We start from the raw sequence: 21,478 nt of genomic DNA, 5'->3' as shown, positions 1-21,478 counted from the left end.
AGGCACATTCAGCAGAATGATTTTCCTGGTTTCAAGACATATATACCTGTGCTAAGGGGAGCTGGATTTGAGCAGGATTCCTCAAAAGCTGAACACAAGTGTGGCTACAATCCAGCTTACTCGAGGGTCATGATGTCATATTTCCTCACATTGTTCATGCACTGAGAGCGTCTTCTCACTGTGATGGAAGTTCAGTGTGACTGCAACAGCGAGGACATCAAACAACCTTCATTCCCTGAGGTGCCTTCTCGCCAAGAATCTGCCGGGTGCACTATAAAAACAAACACATCCATGCTGTCTTTTCTGCTGGATAAATGAAGAGCTGTGCTGCATGTTGCTGTATCGCGAACTGTACTCTCTCCCCTGGTGCTGAATTCACAGCCCCAGCTGGAGCTTTAGCCAAACAGAAGCCCAGTCTGCAGTATCAGATAACTACAGGATATGATGAGTATCATAGAAGTAACGGTGGACAAGTTTGGACATGCCTATCTCAGCTTTCAATGCTTACCAGTCCAGTAAGTATCAGAGAAATTGTGGAGAGCTGGACATGTCCAAACTTGTCCTCTGACACGCCGAAACGGAGGTGTTCCGTTGTCTCGCTTCCAAAGCGAATCGGTCTTTATGCGCGAAGCCTCCGCGCGGCTTTCCATGACAAAATCTCTTGTTAAAAGTGAAATCTGCCAGAAAATGGCTGATGTCCAGCTCTTGTGATAACCAGAGAAAGAGCACACGACGGTCTTGTATCCACAGAGCCATCCGTTTAGAAATGGTCCGGTGGCTTGTGCCGCGTCGTCGCAGCTCGGAGCGCGGCGCGCCGAGCGTCCTTAAAGGGGTCTTTAAAGCTGTACTAACAGACCTTATTCTCTGTGAAGCCCGTAAAATTTTCACCGAAAGCCAGATAAATTTTTCGAATGGTTTCCAGGTGCCAGTCTCTAACAGCTTCTGAAAAAATTCTGATGGAAAAAAAGTCCTTTTCATTCCGCCATTTCCAGACAATGAAAATCCAATGAGGGGGCGGGACCACTCCTGCCCAAGGCGTGCTCACAGGCGAATGACGTAACCGACAGGCGTGGAAAAACTCACGCATGCGCACGAGGGTTCAAGCATGTCTGATGTAAAAACATATGAATGAAATCCATATAGTTTTTGAAAAAAATAAAAAGGACCGTTACTTTATTGACAGACCTCGTATGTACAATGACAATAAAGGCTGTTCTTCTTCTTCTAACAAACAACTACAAGACAAAAAAACGGTAAACAAATGGGCAGGAAAGCTTCTGTCAACACAGGTAAAACTTTCTGACGGACTCACCGGACATCAACCGATGAGGAACGCATTTAAGGCATGAGAAAAGGACTTGAGCAGAACAAAAATGAACTCAAAGATAACAAAAATTCACATATGTTAAGTTACTCACAGGTTTCCTCAGTCCTTCAGACAGATTCATTTGTTCAAACATTTTCTGCGATCATCTCAGTTGAGTGGTTATGAGTGTATTTTGTTTCATATTCTCACATGTACATCACTTTAATCATGTCTTCCAGTAGTTTGCTCTGATTTCTCAAAGTAGCGTCAGGAACCAAACTACATTTCTCTTGATTATAGCTTTGCTATAGTTTAAAAGTTTTTTCTTTGCACATTTAAATATGAAATGTATTTTTAACATACACATGCACATATTCAGCATTTACAAATGAACCAGGATGAAGAAATCAAAACGGGTCACAGAGCCCGTGTCTATGGTGCCACGTTGTTTTACCTGAAGCCCAGTTTGTCGATTAACACGGACATATGGCGCGGCTGGCCAAAACACTGGTAGAGGTTGCGGTCGTCCATGGGGATGATATCGACGTCACTGAAGACGAAGCAGTCATAGTCATACTGCTTCTGTGCTTCTGCGTAGCCGATGTTCAGCAGTTTGGCTCGGTTGAAGGCACCGTCTCCATCCTGCATCATTGAACAAGAAACGGCACGCAGAGAATTTACATTACATTTTGGTCACTTTTTCTGATCATTATGTGCACAAGTGTTTCAGAGGAAAAGAATCAGAATCAGAATCGCCTTTATTGTCACTGTAATTTGCATTACAACAACATTTGAGTGCAACTCCAAAAAGGTGCTTTCCGTGGTGTGAGTAATTTTTAGCCAATATAAAAGATAGTGAAATTTAACGGTAAATTATTCGGAGTATATTGTATGTACAACTAATATAAACATGAGGTAAAATAAAATGTGGACCAAGTAAAATGTAAAACGCGAATTATATACAACTGTGGAATCATATTGCATGGGAAAATTGCACCTGCTTTACAGATACTGCACAAGAAACTTGAAAGGTGTGGATTAGAGTGATTTGTTATTGTTCAGTGCAGTGATCGCTCTGGGGAGAAAGCTGTCCCTGAGTCTGTTTGTCGTAGTTTTGATTGACCTATACTGTCGGCCGGAGGGTCGTAGGTCAAACAGGTGGTTGCTGGGGTGGGATGTGTCTTTGCTGATGCTGGCAGCTCTGCTGAGGTAGCGAGAACTGGCAATGTCTTCCAGGCTGGGCAGAGAGCAACCAGTGATCCCCTGGGCCATTTTGATCACCCTCTGCAGCGCTCTCCTGTCTGCTGCTGAGCACCCCCCATACCACGCTGTAATGCAGTATGTCAGGATGCTCTCGATGGTGGCTCTGTAGAACAACCCCAGCAGTTTCTCCTCCAGATTGTTTCTCCTGAGCACCCTCAGGAAGTGGAGTCGCTGCTGGGCTTTCTTCACCACCTCTGTGGTGTTGGCAGTCCAGGAAAGGCTGTCAGAAAACTGTACTCCCAGGAACCTGATGGAGCTGACCCTTTCCACACAGTCCCCTTGGATGTAGAGCGGGGCTGGGTCAGCCCTGTTCTTCAAAAAGTCCAGGATTATTTATTTTGTTTTTGTGGTGTTCAGCGGTAGGTTGTTAGCTGAACACCACGCTGTCAGTCGATTGACCTTGTCTCTGTAGTCAGTCTCATCCCCCCCTGAGATGAGCCCAATCACGGTGGTGTCATCTGCAAACTTTATGATGGTGTTTGTGGGATGGGTCGGAGAGCAGTTGTGCGTGTTGTAACAAGCCTGGCTCGACGGCAAGTCACAACCCAAACAAACTAGCTGGGAGGGGGAAATAACTCAAAAGGTTCAGGCCAATTAAAATAGTTTATTTAACAAACAATAATAATAAAATGCAACATAAATACAAAGCATGCAAATGTAAGTAAGAATCAGTGGTGTATGCAGTGCATGAAGCCACATGAATATGTAGGTGCAAATGTGTTGGCGTGTGAAAACCAAAAGTAACTAAAACAAAAAATGAAGTGAAGACAAACCAAATGGGTTACCTGGTGGGGAGAGAGCAGAGAGAGTGAATGAGCACAGCACAAACAATTTAACAGCACAGCACAGGTGCCACCACTCAAGCAGCCCCACCCCTGCCTGCCGTGGGGAGCCTCCCACAACAGGCAGGGGAGGGCCGTGACACCACCCTCCTTAAAATGAGGGTACTACTCTCATCCAAACAGGCCTACGTACATAAGACCCAACCAAAATAATACCCGTGCATACAGTACTTTCTGCACCCTTCCACCAGCTGTCCGTACCTCCACCCAGCAGCCCTGGCACCTGGGGAGCAGTTTAAGAGCAGGAGGACAAATAGTGAGGCAAAAAGGAGCAGAGAAACACATTAGGTTAAAGGAGCACGGGAAAGAGCATCAGAAATAATGTTATCTTTACCACTGATGTGTCTTATGTCAAGAGTGTACGGTTGTAAAAACAAAGCCCAACGCATATGGCACTGGTTGGGATTCTGCAGAGACTTCAAAAAGGTCAGTGGATTATGATCAGTGAATACAGTCAACGGAGTCGACCTGGAACCTACATAGACCTCAAAGTGCTGTAAAGCCCAAATGAGGCTCAAAGCCTCTTTTTCAATTACAGAATAATTAAATTGATACTTATTAAATTTCCGGGAGAAGAAACTTACAGGGCACTCAACATCATCATCATTGTCCTGTAGAAGTACAGCACCTGCCCCAATCTGACTGGCATCCACCTGTAATTTAAAAGGTTTACTAAAATCTGGTGCTGCCAACACCGGAGCGGAACACAGGAATACCTTAACTAAATCAAAGGCCTCCTGACATTGCGGGGACCAGAAAAACTCAACCTTGGCTTTCAACAGGTTGGTCAGAGGGGCAACTACCATAGAAACGTTTTTACAGAAGGAGCGGTAGTACCCGCCCATCCCAAGGAAACGCATAAGCTCCTTTTTAGTAGTCGGAGGAGGAAACTGCTTTACGGCCTGTATTTTAGCCTCCACGGGATGGACAAAACCTTGACCCACCACTTTACCAAGGTAGGTGACTGTGGCTCTGGCAAACTCACACTTTGCCAAGTTTACAGTCAACCTGGCCCACACGCCGATCAAACAAGGCTTGCACTCTCCGGACATGCTCCTCCCAGGAATCCAAATAGACAACCACATCATCAAGATACACTGCACACCCTTCTAGACCAGAGACTACACGGTTCATCAGCCTCTGAAAGGTGGCGGGAGCATTCCGGAGTCCAAAAGGCATCACTGTGTATGAAAACAAACCAGATGGTATTATAAAAGCAGTGCCCGTTGAGAAAGTGGAACCTGCCAATATCCTTTCAAAAGATCAAACTTACTTACATACTTGGCAGACCCTACCTGATCAATACAGTCCTCCATCCTAGGCAGGGGATAGAGATCTGCTTTTGTAATGCCATTTACTTTTTGGTAATCTGTACATGGTCGAAAAGTAGAGTCTGGCTTTTCAACAAGCAAACAAGGTGAAGCCTAATCAGAATGGGATGGTTCTGCAATACCATTATTTAACATATACTGTACCTCAGAATCCAACTGTCGCCTCTTCTCCTCAGAAACCCTATAAAATTTTTGTTTAATAGGCTTAGCATCTCCGATGTCTATGTCATGTTCAATTAAATGAGTTTGAGTTGGAGTATCAGAAAATAAAGCTGGATACTTTTTAATTAGCCCAACTAACTAAGTATGCTTCTCAACATCCAAGTGGTCAAGTAAAGTACCAAGATTTTCCAAAGTCTGCGAATTCTTTAACTGTCCTCTCAAAATCTCATCTGCAGCCAAAGCTACCTCTTCTCCCCACTCCTCATGATCAAGACCACCAGGGGTAGTAACAGGCACAACAGCCAACGCTGCCCTCTCCACATGACCAGTATCCCTCTGATCAGAATCTCGAGAGTGGTAAGATTTCAATAGATTCACGTGATACAATTTAGAAGTTTTCCTATGTCCAGGAGTTTCAATGAGATAGTTTAGCTCAGACACTTTTCGCAGAACTGTTTAAGGACCAGAATACTTTGCCTGAAACGGAGAATTAACCAACGTCAACAGAGCAAGTACTCTGTCCCCAGGACAAAACTCACGCAATTCACATTCCCTATCATACTTTTGCTTCATTTTCTTTTGAGAACACTCCAATTTTTGTTTTGCAAGTTCACCTGCTCGGTACAACTTAAACCTAAACCCATTGACAAAAGCAATCAAGTTCTGTGGTGGCTCCTCAGGTAAACAACCCTCCTGGAGAACAGCTAGAGGACCCCTAACCTTATGCCCAAACATTAAGTCATTAGGGCTAAACCCTGTACTTTCCTGCACTACCTCACGAGCAGCCAACAAAAGCCAAGGTAAACCCTCTTCCCAATCTGCAGATAGTTCAGTGCAATATGCACGGAGCAACGACTTCAAAGTTTGATGAAAACGCTCTAATGCTCCTTGACTCTGAGCATGATACGCTGTTGACTTGTTATGCTTAACTTTTAACTGCTTCAGAATCTGAGCAAACATTTTGGAAGTAAAATTTGAACCTTGATCTGACTGAATGATCTTCAGAATACCAAATGTAGAAATAAACTGAGTCAAAGCTTTAACTACAGACTTGGTAGTGATAGTACGCAAAGGAAAGGCAGCCGGATATCTAGTTGCTTGACACATTACCATCAGCAAGTAGCTATGACCCGATTTCGAACGTGGTAAAGGCCCAACACAGTCAATGATGAGATGCTCATATGGCTGACCAATTGCCAGTATCGGATACAAGGGTGCTGACTTAGCAACTTGATTAGGTTTATCAGTAAGTTGACAATTATGACATGTTTTAATAAACCTTGATACGTCCCTCTTTAAGTGTGGCCAGAAAAAATGACGCAAAATTCTGTCATAAGTTTTCCGCACACCTAGATGACCAGCCACAACACCATGCGATGTCTGAAGGACTTTACCACGCAAGGAGGTCGGTACAACTATTTGAAAAACTGCTTCTCCCAAACCGTGATCATTATGTGGAAGATATTTTCTAACCAACCAATCATCAAGAAGAAAATAACATTGAGCACCATCCCTCACTGCTACTTCAGGAACAACTTTATCAAAAATTTCAACCAAAGATTTGTCACCCTTTTGCTCTGCTATCAAGGAATCTCTAGAATTTTTCAAGCTTCCAATTTGAAGATCAGCTGGCAACTTAAGATTATCAGGCTGGCTCTCTGCCGCCTTATGCCGAGAACCAGCACGAGTAGTAACGCAACTTGGGAAGACATCTAGACTGCAATCTGGGGACCCACCAGCAGAGGGCACGGTTAACTCCTTGAAAATGTTAGGCTTGCCATCCGCCCACAGTTTCCCACCAGCCAGATCATTTCCCAGAATCATGTGGACACCATCCACTGGCAACCTGGGTCTGACACCAACCACAACATCACCCTTGACCAAACCACACACAAGATTGACTTTATGTAAAGGGGATGAAAAAGGAACCAAACCCATTCCATGGATTAGAACACAACTTCCTGTATCTGACAATTTTGAAAATGGCAACACAGACTCTAAAATAAAAGAATCCAAAGCTCCTGTGTCCCTCAAAATTTTAATTGGAACTTGTTGATTCCCATCTAACAAAGACACAACACCATCGGAAATGAAAGCTAAAAACTCACCCTGGGTAGATTCAGAACCAACCTTAACCTGTTGGCGGTAGAGCTCACCCTGGGGGACAGGTGTGGCAACAGGACTTGTAACCAGAGCTGCCATCACAGCCGGCTTTACTTGTTCCGACCTTTTGGAGCTAAGCAAAGGACAATCTTTTTTCCAGTGTCCCTCACTCAAACAGTATCTACAGGTATTTGCATTAACTGGTCCTTTTGATCCCATCTTAGCAAACTTTCACTGAGGTTTTTGGAAAGAAACCCCAGGCAGTGGTGCCTTATGTTTTAACATAGACTCACTTTTATTACGACCTTCCCTATTTGAGTCAAAATGAGTTTTATGGGTCAACACATATTCATCTGCCAGAATAGCTGCTTCCCCAGGAGACTTGACTTTCCGTTCGTTAACATATGTGGCAACAGAATCCGGTACAGAATTTTTGAATTGCTCCAACACAATTAAATTAGACAAATCCTGTAAAGTAACCACTTCAGCAGCTGTAGACCATTGACTAAAGGCATTTGACAAGTCCCTTACAAACTCAGAATAAGTCTGTGAATCCTGTTTCTTCCTGTACCGAAAACGTTGACGATACGCTTCTGGTACCAGCTCGTAGACTTTAAGGGCTGCCGCTTTAACAGTAGCATAAACTTTACTATCTGCAACATTTAATGCTGAAAAAGCCTCAAATGCTTTCCCTGTAAGCACACACTTCTGGGGTCATTTGCAGCGAAGTGGTCCTATCTTTTTCTTGTAGGCAGCCTTGGCCTCTCTGATGCCTGTTTTCAGATCGGACCTGGCCGCGCTGTACAGGGCCCTATCCCCTGATTTAAAGGCGGTGTTGCGGCTTTTAAATAATGACTGGACTGCATGGTTCATCCAGCGCTTCTGGTTTGGAAAAACCCTGACCTTTTTGTTGATGATGACAGTGTCAACACAGTTCTTAATGTAAGAGAGTACGGTGTCAGTGTACTCCTGCAGGTTGTGGCTGGAAAATAAATCCCATACAGTCCATGACAAGCAGTCCTGTAGCTTGGAGAGCGCTCCCTCAGGCCAGGTTTGGATTGTCTTTTGTTGTGGCTTTGTTCGCCTCAGCAGGGGGGTGTAGCTGAGGGTGAGGAACAGGCAGAGATGGTCAGATCCAGCGAGATGGGGGAGAGGAGTGACTTTGTACGCATGTTTTATGTTTGTGTAGACATGGTCCAAGATGTTTTCCCCTCTGGTGGCACTTTTCACATACTGAACGAACTTAGGGAGCACAGTCTTTAAACACACTTGGTTGAAGTCACCAGCAACAACGCAAACGCCATCTGGGTGGGCCAGCTGCTGTTTATTTACAAAGGCAAGCAAGAGGCTAAGGGCTGTGCTAACGTTAGCATCAGGTGGGATGTAAACAGCAAACACAATGACTACTGTGAACTCCCTTGGGAGATAAAAAGGTCTGCACAAGACTGCCAGCACCTCTATATCAGGAGAACAATGAGAGTCAATGACTCTGCTGCTAAAGCACCACTCGCGGTTCACATAAACACAGAGCCCTCCACCTCTGCACTTACCCGAATCACTGGTTCTGTCCTGCCGGTGTAGCGTGTGGCCTGCTAGCTCGACTGCAGCGTCGGGGATCAGCAGGTGAAGCCACGTCTCCGTGATGAAAATAACGCTGCAGTTCCGCACAAAGCTGTTTGTGGCCATCTGTAGCTCCAGTTCGTCCATTTTGTCGGTGATCGATCTGGCGTTTGAGAGGAAGAGGCTCGGTAATGCTGGCCTGTGAGGTTGTTTATGTAGCTTAGCATCAGAGCCGGACCGACGTGCTCACTTCTGCTTCCTGTCTCTACGCCGCCTACACCGCCTGCTGGGCAGGCTGGTAATCCACGGAAAGCCCGGTTTTCTCGCTATGTCCTCCGGGATGTTGTGGTACTGGTGGAATTCGCTCGTAACCGACAGTTTGTACCTCAGACCGAGGTCGATAAGGTTCTGACAGCTGACCAAAGAATGGTTCAGATGATTTTATCGTCTTGTATCCAGTTTGCCCTACTGTTCAAAAATTCTTGAAAACGTTTTCTCGGCAGCTCATGAACTACCTTGTTGATAATGACCTTTCTGAGCTGCTGCAGTTGGCCTTCTGAGCGTACCATTCCACAGAGACGGCGCCTACTGAGGTGGTGAAGGATCTTTTGCTGGTGACAGACTCATATGTTGCCACACTGCTTCTTATGCCTGATCTTAGTGTGGCGTTTCATACAGCGGAAATGACTTGACTTGAAAATGACTTTGGTATTAGTGGTTTGATTCTTGCTTGGTTGACATCGTATCTGTCCCACAGACATCAGTGTGTTTTGTATAACAACATCATTTTGAAACTTGTTCCAGTAAATTATGGGGTCCCGCAGGGTTCTGTGTTGGGCCCTTTGTTGTTTTCTCTCTTTATTGCACCTCTTGGACAAATTTGTCTAGTGACAGAATTACTTTTTTATTGTTATGCAGATGACACCCCATTTAAAATGCCTATTAATGCTGATAATTCCTCTCAGATTTGGACCTTGGAGGATTGTCTCACATTAGTGAGAAATTGGATGTCCAGAAACTTGTTGGTCTTGAAGTCTGCTGAGACAGAATTAATGGTCATTGGTCATTTGAGGCACAAAAGCCAGTTTGACCATTTATCTTTAAGAATGGATGCATGAGTCAGTCAGCAGAATAAAAAGGTAAAAGTTTTGGGGTGATTTTTCATCCAATACTGTGGGTTCTTGTTGTGATGGAATTCATACCATGTATGTAGAATGTTTTCTTATTTAATACACATTTTTAAAAGGATAGGTACAACAGGTACTTACACCATGAACAGCCCTAAGAGAGCCTGTAATATATCTGTAAATTATTAATTACTTTGTGGAAACGCTGCCTGCACCCAAAATATTTTATGACCAACCTTACCTGCACCAGCCCACCCGACAGGTGCCTGTCCGACCTATGGGTGCCCGAAGGTTACGACCCGTGCATCACTACAGGATAGGAAACACTCATAACATCTGTCCAAATGCCAGCAAATGTGCCCCGATCACTCTCAAGTGAGGTGTAGGCTGGCCGTAGTTAGCGGCCAGCCGGTGGAGGTGTGCACTTTCTATGCAGTTTGTTTCCGCTGTGCCAAACTCTGGCAGTCATTTAGCATTAGCTTATCAGAAGTGTAATTTGTGTGAGATCTTTAGTTTTGTTGCTTCAATGGTTTTGCTGACATTTTGTATCACACCAATTTTAAAAATATTGATTCTATTACCAGGAAGAAGCCATCAGGTTGTTTTAGTTTGAAACAGGAAGTTCCCATGACCTGACAACCTGTGTGATGTGTTTGTCATGGAGAAAATTACCAAAATCAGACTGCACGGTGACTTAGTCGTAGCACTGTTGCCTCACAGCCAGCAGGTCATGGGATCGATTCCCACCTGGTCCTTCTGTGTGGAGTTTGCATGTTCTCTCTGTGTTCGCGTGGGTTCCCTGCAGGCTTCCTCCCTGTGACAGGTTGGCGTTCTGTCTATGACTGCTGGGATAAGCTGCAGTCCCCCGTCACCTTTGATTAGAATCAGTGGATATGAAACATGAATGAGTGAATGAGGTGTGAAAGGAAAATGGATGTCTGTATGAATAAAAAACTCTTTCAGGTGGACTAAATGGTGCCACCGTGTCACATATCATATGATGGTCCAAGTGAAAATTTCTTTCACATCAAGCATTTGATCCTGAGGGAACATTCAGCTGCTTCCTCTGCTGCTTTCTGGACTGAACATGTGTCATAATATCTGTGCAACATCTGAATACCGCTGACATAATTATGATACGGCAGCTCACATGGTGCGTATTGTTAATTTTCTCAGTGTGCCTGGAACCAGAGAGTGAGGGGCGGGGCCAAAGGATCAGTAACATCTCAGGTGATGAAAATCTCACTGACATTTGAATCCTGCTTGATTTGACCCAGATAAAGGAAGTCAAGGTCAGCAGCCTCTCAGCTCGATAGTCGTGAGAGGAACTTTCAGGGCATCCAGAAAGTATTCACAGCGCTTCACTTAGTCCACATTTTCTTATGTTACAGCCTTATTCCAGAATAGATGAAATCCATTTTTTCCTCTCAAAATTCTACACACAATACCCTGTAACCCAAAAACTTTTTTCACATTGTCATTATAACCCAGCTTTATCTATCCATGAAGCCAGAGGACACACACCAATTAGCTAAACTGCAGGATTGTCTTACAGACATAAAGACATGGATGACCTCTAATTTCCTGCTTTTAAACTCAGATAAAACTGAAGTTATTGTACTTGGCCCCACAAATCTTAGAAACATGGTGTCTAACCAGATCCTTACTGTGGATGGCATTACCCTGACCTCTAGTAATACTGTGAGAAATCTTGGAGTCATTTTTGATCAGGATATGTCATTCAAAGCGCATATTAAACAAATATGTAGGACTGCTTTTTTGCATTTACGCAATATCTCTAAAATCAGAAAGGTCTTGTCTCAGAGTGATGCTGAAAAACTAATTCATGCATTTATTTCCTCTAGGCTGGACTATTGTAATTCATTATTATCAGGTTGTCCTAAAAGTTCCCTAAAAAGCCTTCAGTTAATTCAAAATGCTGCAGCTAGAGTACTGACGGGGACTAGAAGGAGAGGGCATATCTCACCCATATTGGCCTCTCTTCATTGGCTTCCTGTTAATTCTAGAATAGAATTTAAAATTCTTCTTCTTACTTATAAGGTTTGAATAATCAGGTCCCATCTTATCTTAGGGACCTCGTAGTACCATATCACCCCAATAGAGCGCTTCGCTCTCAGACTGCAGGCTTACTTGTAGTTCCTAGGGTTTGTAAGAGTAGAATGGGAGGCAGAGCCTTCAGCTTTCAGGCTCCTCTCCTGTGGAACCAGCTCCCAATTCAGATCAGGGAGACAGACACCCTCTCTACTTTTAAGATTAGGCTTAAACTTTCCTTTTTGCTAAAGCTTATAGTTAGGGCTGGATCAGGTGACCCTGAACCATCCCTTAGTTATGCTGCTATAGACGTAGACTGCTGGGGGGTTCCCATGATGCACTGTTTCTTTCTCTTTTTGCTCTGTATGCACCACTCTGCATTTAATCATTAGTGATCAATCTCTGCTCCCCTCCACAGCATGTCTTTTTCCTGGTTCTCTCCCTCAGCCCCAACCAGTCCCAGCAGAAGACTGCCCCTCCCTGAGCCTGGTTCTGCTGGAGGTTTCTTCCTGTTAAAAGGGAGTTTTTCCTTCCCACTGTAGCCAAGTGCTTGCTCACAGGGGGTCGTTTTGACCGTTGGGGTTTTACATAATTATTGTATGGCCTTGCCTTACAATATAAAGCGCCTTGGGGCAACTGTTTGTTGTGATTTGGCGCTATATAAAAAAATTGATTGATTGATTGATTGATTATATTCCAGATGTCTTCATTCTGCAACAGTTTGGTGCTGCGTCTTCACACGGCAAAGTCCCTGGGCAGATGGACGGACATGTGGATGGATAATGTTTCTATGTCTTCTACACATGGCAGCAGGAACTAATTACTTTGTATTTGGTCAGTTGGGACTAATACTATGTAGACTGGGGTTCAATTCCAGGTACTATGCGTTTCAGCCTACCTGTATGTGCCGTTGGAGAAGAGACTTCGCCTACATCCTTTTCAGTCCAACCATCAGTCAAACTGTTACCAGAAATAGGAACCAGCCTTGCCTGGAATGAGCACGTCAAGGACTAGCGGCCCATCATCCACTTCACCCTACAAAATCTGGGATAAGCCCTGGCCCACTGGGTCTCAGGACCTATTTAAGTCTGACTGCTACTACGACTTTCTGCAGAATGAAACAGCCCATCAATTTCAAATTACCATAAGAATGTGAACAACATTTTAGAAAAACTCTTAATTCTTGCTTCTATCAGAAGGGAAAAGGGTTTTTTTCAAGTCACGTTTGTACATAAATGTACATATTAATTATAGTCAGACACTAGTCAACTTCTGGCAGCAGTGGCCATCACACACCTTGGTGAAGTACAGCAAAAGAAGCATGAACTTAACTTATTTTTGTGTATATTGTGCATTCTGAACTAATGCCAGGTCACTCAGAGATGATAAACTGATGATACCAGATAGTGGTGCCAAGAATTAGAGGTACAATTCCCCGACCATGCAAAAAAATGTGGGTGGGGAAGGTGAATGAACAGCCTCTGTGACACTACAATTACAATCACTAAGGTGCCCTTGTGCAGGTTTAATCCTCTGGTTGCTCCCAGTGTGTAGTTGAGCACCTTGCACATGCTGTGTAACAGCAAGACAGGGGACAATGAAGGCAGGTAAAAACTGACTCAGTGACCACAGGGGTATTAACAAGTGGGGCAGCATTTCTCTAAATGGTGGACAAGAGACAGAGGTCAGGCACATAAGCAATAAGTCCAACGGGCAACAGTCTTTTAGAGGGCATTGCAAAAAAATTATCCAAAGTCTAAGCAGTATGTCAGTGCACAAGACAAAATGCAAAATTCAGGTAACTTGAAATGGCAACGTAGGTCTGTATCAGAAAGGCAAAAACACTGCAGAGCCAGTGGGAAGCAGAATGCGAGAAAGCAGGAACAAACTAGACAATCTGACACAGAGGGAAGGGTCTAACAGTGGTAATAAAAGCAACCAAATGGTAGTGTGGGGACACATGAACAGGAAGGGAGCAGGCAATACACAGGATGTAATGCTGCAGGGAACAAAGGTGGAAGAGATGCCAAAGTAAAAGTACCAAAGACAGGCAGCAGAGAATTAACCAGATAACATGAAGAATAATACCAGAAACATTATAACGCAGACATCAGAGCTAAAACTGGGGGTTGGTGTTAGCACAAATATTTTAAAATACCCCCTTTTGAAATATTGCTGCCTGGCAATGACAAAGAGCCTGCTTGAGCTGCTGCCCCCGCGACCCGACTCGGATAAAGTGGAAGAAAATGGATGGATGGTAATACACCGCAACATTTAATTTTGCAAAATAGTACCACCCCCTACTAAAACGTGACCTATGTCGTGTGTGTGTGTAAGAGAGAGAGAGAGAGAGAGAGAGAGAGAGAGAGAGAGAGAGAGAGAGAGACCTGTATGATTTGCATCAGCTGGAACTTGCACCATATAAATAATAAATACGAGGTCTGTTAGAAAACTATCTGTCCTTTTTATTTTTTGCAAAAACCATATGGATTTTAATCACGTGTGATTGCATCAGCCAAGCTTGAACCTTCGTGCACATGCGTGAGTTTTTTCACGCCTGTCGGATGCGTCATTCGCCTGTGAGCAAGCTTTGTGTGAGCAGTGGTCCACCCCTCTCGTCGGATTTTTATTGCAAATAAAATGTCTTAACGATTTGGAGCTTTGCTGCAGGACGGCTTTCAGATGGCTTTCAGACGGCTTTCGGTGGTTTTTCAGTCATGTGACTATCCGAGAAATTGTGGATGAGCTGGACATGTCAGTACATGTCCTTTGAGGCTTCATCACGGCGTTGCTTTGCGCCATGCGGCTCCATCCCGACGCGCGAATTTCTCCGCTCCTCTTTCCATGACAAAAACTCCTGTAACAGTGGAATGTGCCGTTCATTTCCAAACTGTTGATCCGGGACATCGTCTGACTACCACAGAAATTGCAGAAGACATGGACATCAGCACTTTTTCGGCACATTGTGACAGACGTGCGGAGAAATTCGCGCGTCAGGACAGAGCCGCATGGCGCAAAGCAACACCGTGATGAAGCCTCACAAGACATGTTCTGGCATGTCCAGCTCATCCACAATTTCTCGGATAGTCACATGACTGAAAAGCCACCGAAAGCCATCTGAAAGCCGTCCTGTGAGACCAACACGGAGGTGCTTTTGTCTGCGCCATGAGCGGCTCCGTGGCGCATCCCTCCACTTCTCTTTCCATGACAAAAACTCCTGTAACAGTGGAATGTGCCGAAAAAGTGCTGATGTCCACGTCATCTGCCATTTCTGTGGAAGTCAGACGATGTCCCGGATCAACAAAGCCTTCACTTTGGAAATGATCTGGTTGTTTCAGTGGGGTTTCAGCCTGTCGATCGGCGCTCGGAGTGCGCCGTGCTCTCAGACGCTGTGAGCGGTCTTTAAACCAGCTGGAGCACTCCTTAATCTGTGTAATCCCCATAAAATTGTCCCTGAAAGCCATCTGAATTTTCCGAATGGTGTCCACCTGGAGGTCTCTCACAGTTTCTGGAAAAATTTGATGCAGCAAAGCTCCAAATCGTTCAGACATTTTATTCGCAATAAAAATCCGACGAGAGGGGTGGACTAGTGCTCACACAAAGCCTGCTCACAGGCGAATGACGCAACCAACAGGCATGAAAAAACTCACGCATGCGCACGAAGGTTCAAGCTTGGCTGATGCAATCACACGTGATTCAAATCCATATGGTTTTTGCAAAAAATAAAAAGGTCAGATAGTTTTCTAACAGACATTGTACAGTCCATTTACCTGAAAAGAGGTGAAAACAAAGTTGTGCTCCATGGGTTCACACTTATGTAATGTTTGATTAATTTTTCTTATATTCCTATATTTTGTGTCAAAAACATGATCTAAAATAGTAATTTGTCATTTCATTGATTCACTGAGAACCACTTCAGCTTCAAACTGGAGGACAAACGCTGGAGAGTAGATGAAATCCTTTTTTCAAACATGAAGCCACCAATGTGACATTGGAACGGCAACCTCCTTTTTTAAGGCATCGTCTATGGCAACATTAAAATACAGATGCATGCAGCAGAGGATGATGGGGCATGAGTCAACTGCAAACTGAGTCAAAATCAAACCAGCTGACCTGTGTGTTGATGCATGAGAGAGTAACAGCTGGTTACTGATGGCTCAGCTTGGGACTCCGGCAAGGACAGTCGCATTCATCCCCTCTCCTCTGCACTTTTCTATTCTTTATCTTTGCTCAGACCTTCAAAGTTCCAGCTTCACCAGACTGTGAATTCTTCAAATTTAGGAAATCAGGGCTGGGGGACCCTATGTGCCAAGATGGAACCTACTATGCTTTCGAACACCTGAGAGAAATGAAGCATGGCATGCGTGGCTCCATTCTCTGCAGAAGACTTTAAGGATTCATTTCTATTTGCTTTTATGGTGGGAGGTTTGGGGCTGATTGGTTTGTACACTGCCCTGACCTACAGGAATATTAGCAAGATGGCTGCTTCCAGAATCTCGTCCCCTCATCTGTCCATCATGATTAATGAGTTGGATGAGTTGGGCAATGCTGTGTAATCTCAGACTGCATGAACTCTTGAACTGAAACACAAAATGGATACCAACTTGGAGCATATTGCTGTATTGCAAAGGAATGTGCTGCTGAGGACTGGAGAATATTCTTCATAAATTTGGACTCTAGAAGGTCAGAGGTGCAGTAAATGGAATTCTGTATCACTCCACCAAACATCAACATGGCAGCCTTATCAACTCGTGAAGGTCAAATGCCCTGCTCTTCCCCCAGAAGGATCTACAGCCTTTGAAGGAATTTGGCTCCCCCTTCTCATCTATCTACCCCCCACCCCAGCCTGCTATTGCCTAGCAACATCAGACTTTGCACACACACGGACAGAAACTGACAGAAACTTAACTCATCTGCACACGATGCATGTCTCCCTCCCTCCCTCCCTCCCCTTGTGTCTCTCCACTCCCCTTACCCTGGCTTCCTCCCTGCCACCTGGAAGGCAGTTTTTACTGCTGCAGCCTTCAACACCCCAAGCTGGGCGGAGCGGGTCCCTCCTGTTGCAGCCTTCACCCACTTTGCCTCAATTCGGATGACGGACTGCTTCAAGTTTAGTGCACATAAACAATGTCAAATGTATATGTGTTGTCTTTAATTCTGATGTGTGCCATTATTACAGTAAACTAGTAATAATTGTGGATTAATTGCTGTATTTTGTCTGAGGTAATTGGAGTGTAAATGTAATTTCGTTGTTGTTGCACTCATGAAATGACAATGACAATAAATCTCATCTCTCAAAAGCTCTCAACAGACGTCCTCAACATTAAAACAAACCAAAAATTCTTCTTTCAGCCCTCACTGAATTTTGCAGCAGTTGAATGATGCCTCACACACACACACACAGACACACACACACATCTTCAACCGCTTAATCCAATTAAGGGTCACGGGGGCTGGAGCCTATCCCAGCAGTCGTAGAGTGCGAGGCGGGGTACACCCAAGACAGGACGCCAGTCTGTCACAGGGCCACAAAGAGACAAACAAACACAGTCACACCCACACGCATACCTACGGACAATTTAAAGATTCCAATCCACCTAACCCGCATGTCTTTGGATGTGGGAGGAAACAGAGCACCCAGAGGAAACCCACACAAACATGGGGAGAACATCCCAACTCCACACAGAAAGGCCACAGGTCGGAATTAAACCCACAACATTCTCTCTGTTAGTCAACAGTTCTAACCACTAAGCCACCGTGCTGCCCCGAATGATGTTAGGGCCCTGTCCCACTGGCGTTTAGGAGGATTAGGAGGAAGAAGAGAAGTGCAGGCGGGGTGGAGAGAGGTGGCAGGAGTAAATTGTGACTGAAGAATATCAGCAAGACTGAAGGAGAAAGTTTACAAGACAGTAATGAGAGCAGTTGTTGGACAGCTTAGAGATGGTGGCCCTAACAAAAAGGCAGGAGGTGGAGCTAAAGATGTTGAGATTCTCTTTGGGAGTGACGAGAATGGACAGGATTAGGAATGAACATATCAGAGGGACAGCTCAGGTGGGACAGTTTGGAGACAAAGAGAGGTGAGACTGAGATGGTTTGGACATGTATAGAGGAGGGACCCATGGTATATATGTAAAAGGATGCTGAGGATGGAGCCACCAGGCAGGAGGAGAAGAGGGAGGACAAAGAGGAGGATTATGGATGTGCTGAGGGAGGACATGCAAGTGGTTGGTGAGACAAAGGAAGTTAGAGGACAGGGTGAGATGGAAATGATTGATCTGCTGCGGCACCCCCTAATGGGAGCAGCTGAAAGAAGAAGAAAAAGAAGAAGAAGAAGGTTTCATAAGTGAATCCGAGCTTCATGTGACATACAAAGCACCAATGAAATGACAAGGATCCACTCAGCAGTTATATAAAATCACCATGTTACCATGACAGCAGTGCCATGGTACGTACCTGGTTGATGATGAAGATGCCGTAGTCCAGCTGTTGCCGCTGCAGGATGGGGTGCAGATAGTGCAGCCAGTACTTCAGGTGTTCATTACGATTACGGAAGGGGATGATGATGGCCACCTTTTGCAGCGCCATGCAGTCTTTGGGTCGGTAACGTCCACCCATCATCACATTGGGGTTATGCTTTTTGATATCCTCTAAACTGATTGGAATATTAAACTCCACCCATATAGGACCAACTGTGTCCAGGATGAAACACAAAAAAAGAACAGTGGTGTTTGGAAATATTTGTCAATAAATATGTCAAAACAGTTGGTTGTGATAACAGCTGACAGACACATTTCACATCACACGGTTGCAGTGTTGCTCCAGCAGTCCAAGAGCCTGCTGGAGCAACACTGCCAGGTCCAGAGTTTCACCACAACACCATCAGTTTCAGAGTATGCTGCAGCAGCACCATCGATTTCAGAGTATGCTGCAGCAGCACCATCGATTTCAGAGTATGCTGCAGCAGCACCATCGATTTCAGAGTATGCTGCAGCAGCACCATTGATTTCAGAGTATGCTGCAGCAGCACCAATGGATTCAGAGTATGCTGCAGCAGCACCATCGGATTCAGAGCATGCTGCAGCAGTACCATCACTTTCAGGGCATACTGCAACAACACCATCGGTTTCAGAGTATGCTGCAGCAACACCATCAATTTCAGAGTATGCTGCAAGCACCATCAGATTCAGAGTATGCTGCAGCAGTACCAATGGTTTCAGGGTATGCTGCAACAACACCATTTATTTCAGAGTATGCTGCAGCAGCACCATCTAATTCAGACTATGCTGCAGCAGCACCATCCGTTTCAGAGTATGCTGCAGCAGTACAATCCATTTCAGTGTATGCTGCAGCAGCACCATCGGTTTCAGAGTATCCTGCAGCAGTACCATCATTTTCAGAGTATGCTGCAGCAGCACTATCGGATTCAGAGTATGCTGCAGCAGCACCATCAGTTTCAGAGTATGCTGCAGCAGCACCATCCGTTTCAGAGTATGCTGCAGCAGCACCATCCGTTTCAGAGTATGCTGCAGCAGTACAATCCGTTTCAGTGTATGCTGCAGCAGCACCATCGGTTTCAGAGTATGCTGCAGCAGTACCATCATTTTCAGAGTATGCTGCAGCAGCACTATCGAATTCAGAGTATGCTGCAGCAGCACCATCAGTTTCAGAGTATGCTGCAGCAGCACCATCTGTTTCAGAGTATGCTGCAACAACACCATCGGATTCAGAGTATGCTGCAGCAGCACCATTGATTTCAGAGTATGCTGCAGCAGCACCAATGGATTCAGAGTATGCTGCAGCAGCACCATCGGATTCAGAGTATGCTGCAGCAGTACCATCAGTTTCAGGGCATACTGCAACAACACCATCTGTTTCAGAATATGCTGCAGCAACACCATCAATTTCAGAGTATGCTGCAAGCACCATCAGATTCAGAGTATGCTGCAGCAGCACCATCTGTTTCAGAGTATGCTGCAGCAGCACCATCCGTTTCAGAGTATGCTGCAGCAGTACAATCCGTTTCAGGGTATGCTGCAGCAGCACCATCGGTTTCAGAGTATGCTGCAGCAGTACCATCATTTTCAGAGTATGCTGCAGCAGCACTATCGGATTCAGAGTATGCTGCAGCAACACCATCAGTTTCAGAGTATGCTGCAGCAGCACCATCTGTTTCAGAGTATGCTGCAACAACACCATCGGATTCAGAGTATGCTGCAGCAGTACAATCCGTTTCAGTGTATGCTGCAGCAGCACCATCATTTTCAGAGTATGCTGCAGCAGCACTATCGGATTGAGAGTATGCTGCAGCAGCACCATCAGTTTCAGAGTATGCTGCAGCAGCACCATCTGTTTCAGAGTATGCTGCAACAACACCATCGGATTCAGAGTATGCTGCAGCAGCACCATTGGTTTCAGAGTATGCTGCAGCAGCACAATCCGTTTCAGAGTATGCTGCAGCAGTGCCATCAGTTTCAGAGTATGCTGCAGCAGCACCATCAGTTTCAGAGTATGCTGCAGCAGTACCATCAGTTTCAGAGTATGCTGCAGCAGTACAATCCGTTTCAGTGTATGCTGCAGCAGCACCATCGGTTTCAGAGTATGCTGCAGCAGTATCATCATTTTCAGAGTATGCTGCAGCAGCACTATCGGATTCAGAGTATGCTGCAGCAGCACCATCAGTTTCAGAGTATGCTGCAGCAGCACCATCCATTTCAGAGTATGCTGCAACAACACCATCGGATTCAGAGTATGCTGCAGCAGCACTATCGGATTGAGAGTATGCTGCAGCAGCACCATCAGTTTCAGAGTATGCTGCAGCAGCACCATCTGTTTCAGAGTATCAGAGTATGCTGCAACAACACCATCGGATTCAGAGTATGCTGCAGCAGCACCATTGGTTTCAGAGTATGCTGCAGCAGCACAATCCGTTTCAGAGTATGCTGCAGCAGTGCCATCAGTTTCAGAGTATGCTGCAGCAGCACCATCAGTTTCAGAGTATGCTGCAGCAGTACCATCAGTTTCAGAGTATGCTGCAGCAGCACCATCTGTTTCAGAGTATGCTGCAACAACACCATTGGATTCAGAGTATGCTGCAGCAGCACCATTGATTTCAGAGTATGCTGCAGCAGCACCAATGGATTCAGAGTATGCTGCAGCAGCACCATCGGATTCAGAGTATGCTGCAGCAGTACCATCAGTTTCAGGGCATACTGCAACAACACCATCTGTTTCAGAATATGCTGCAGCAACACCATCAATTTCAGAGTATGGTGCAAGCACCATCAGATTCAGAGTATGCTGCAGCAGTACCAACAGTTTCAGGGTATGCTGCAACAACACCATTTATTTCAGAGTATGCTGCAGCAGCACCATCTAATTCAGACTATGCTGCAGCAGCACCATCCATTTCAGAGTATGCTGCAGCAGTACAATCCGTTTCAGTGTATGCTGCAGCAGCACCATCGGTTTCAGAGTATGCTGCAGCAGTACCATCATTTTCAGAGTATGCTGCAGCAGCACCATCTGTTTCAGAGTATGCTGCAACAACACCATCGGATTGAGAGTATGCTGCAGCAGCACCATCAGTTTCAGAGTATGCTGCAGCAGCACCATCTGTTTCAGAGTATGCTGCAACAACACCATCGGATTCAGAGTATGCTGCAGCAGCACCATTGGTTTCAGAGTATGCTGCAGCAGCACCATCCGTTTCTGAGTATGCTGCAGCAGTGCCAT

General features: G+C 45.1%; 1 protein-coding gene across 2 annotated transcripts in view; it reads right to left on the bottom strand.

The window, feature by feature from the left end:
* LOC117520918 (beta-1,4-galactosyltransferase 1-like) overlaps positions 1 to 21,478 on the bottom strand; it is a 72,553-nt gene that overhangs the window by 43,522 nt on the left and 7,553 nt on the right. For both annotated transcript variants that reach the window (XM_034182263.1, XM_034182262.1), the window contains exons 3-4: positions 18,200 to 18,435; positions 1,761 to 1,948 (exon numbers count right to left, since the gene is read on the bottom strand). In XM_034182263.1, the coding sequence (XP_034038154.1) occupies positions 1,761 to 1,948; positions 18,200 to 18,435 (424 nt within the window). The remainder of the gene's footprint in view (positions 1 to 1,760; positions 1,949 to 18,199; positions 18,436 to 21,478) is intronic.

Source organism: Thalassophryne amazonica, chromosome 11 (genome assembly GCF_902500255.1).
Source record: "Thalassophryne amazonica chromosome 11, fThaAma1.1, whole genome shotgun sequence".
Lineage (NCBI taxonomy): Eukaryota > Metazoa > Chordata > Actinopteri > Batrachoidiformes > Batrachoididae > Thalassophryne > Thalassophryne amazonica.
The sequence above is the reverse complement of the archived record's forward strand: the minus strand, read 5'-3'. Positions and strand labels throughout refer to the sequence as shown.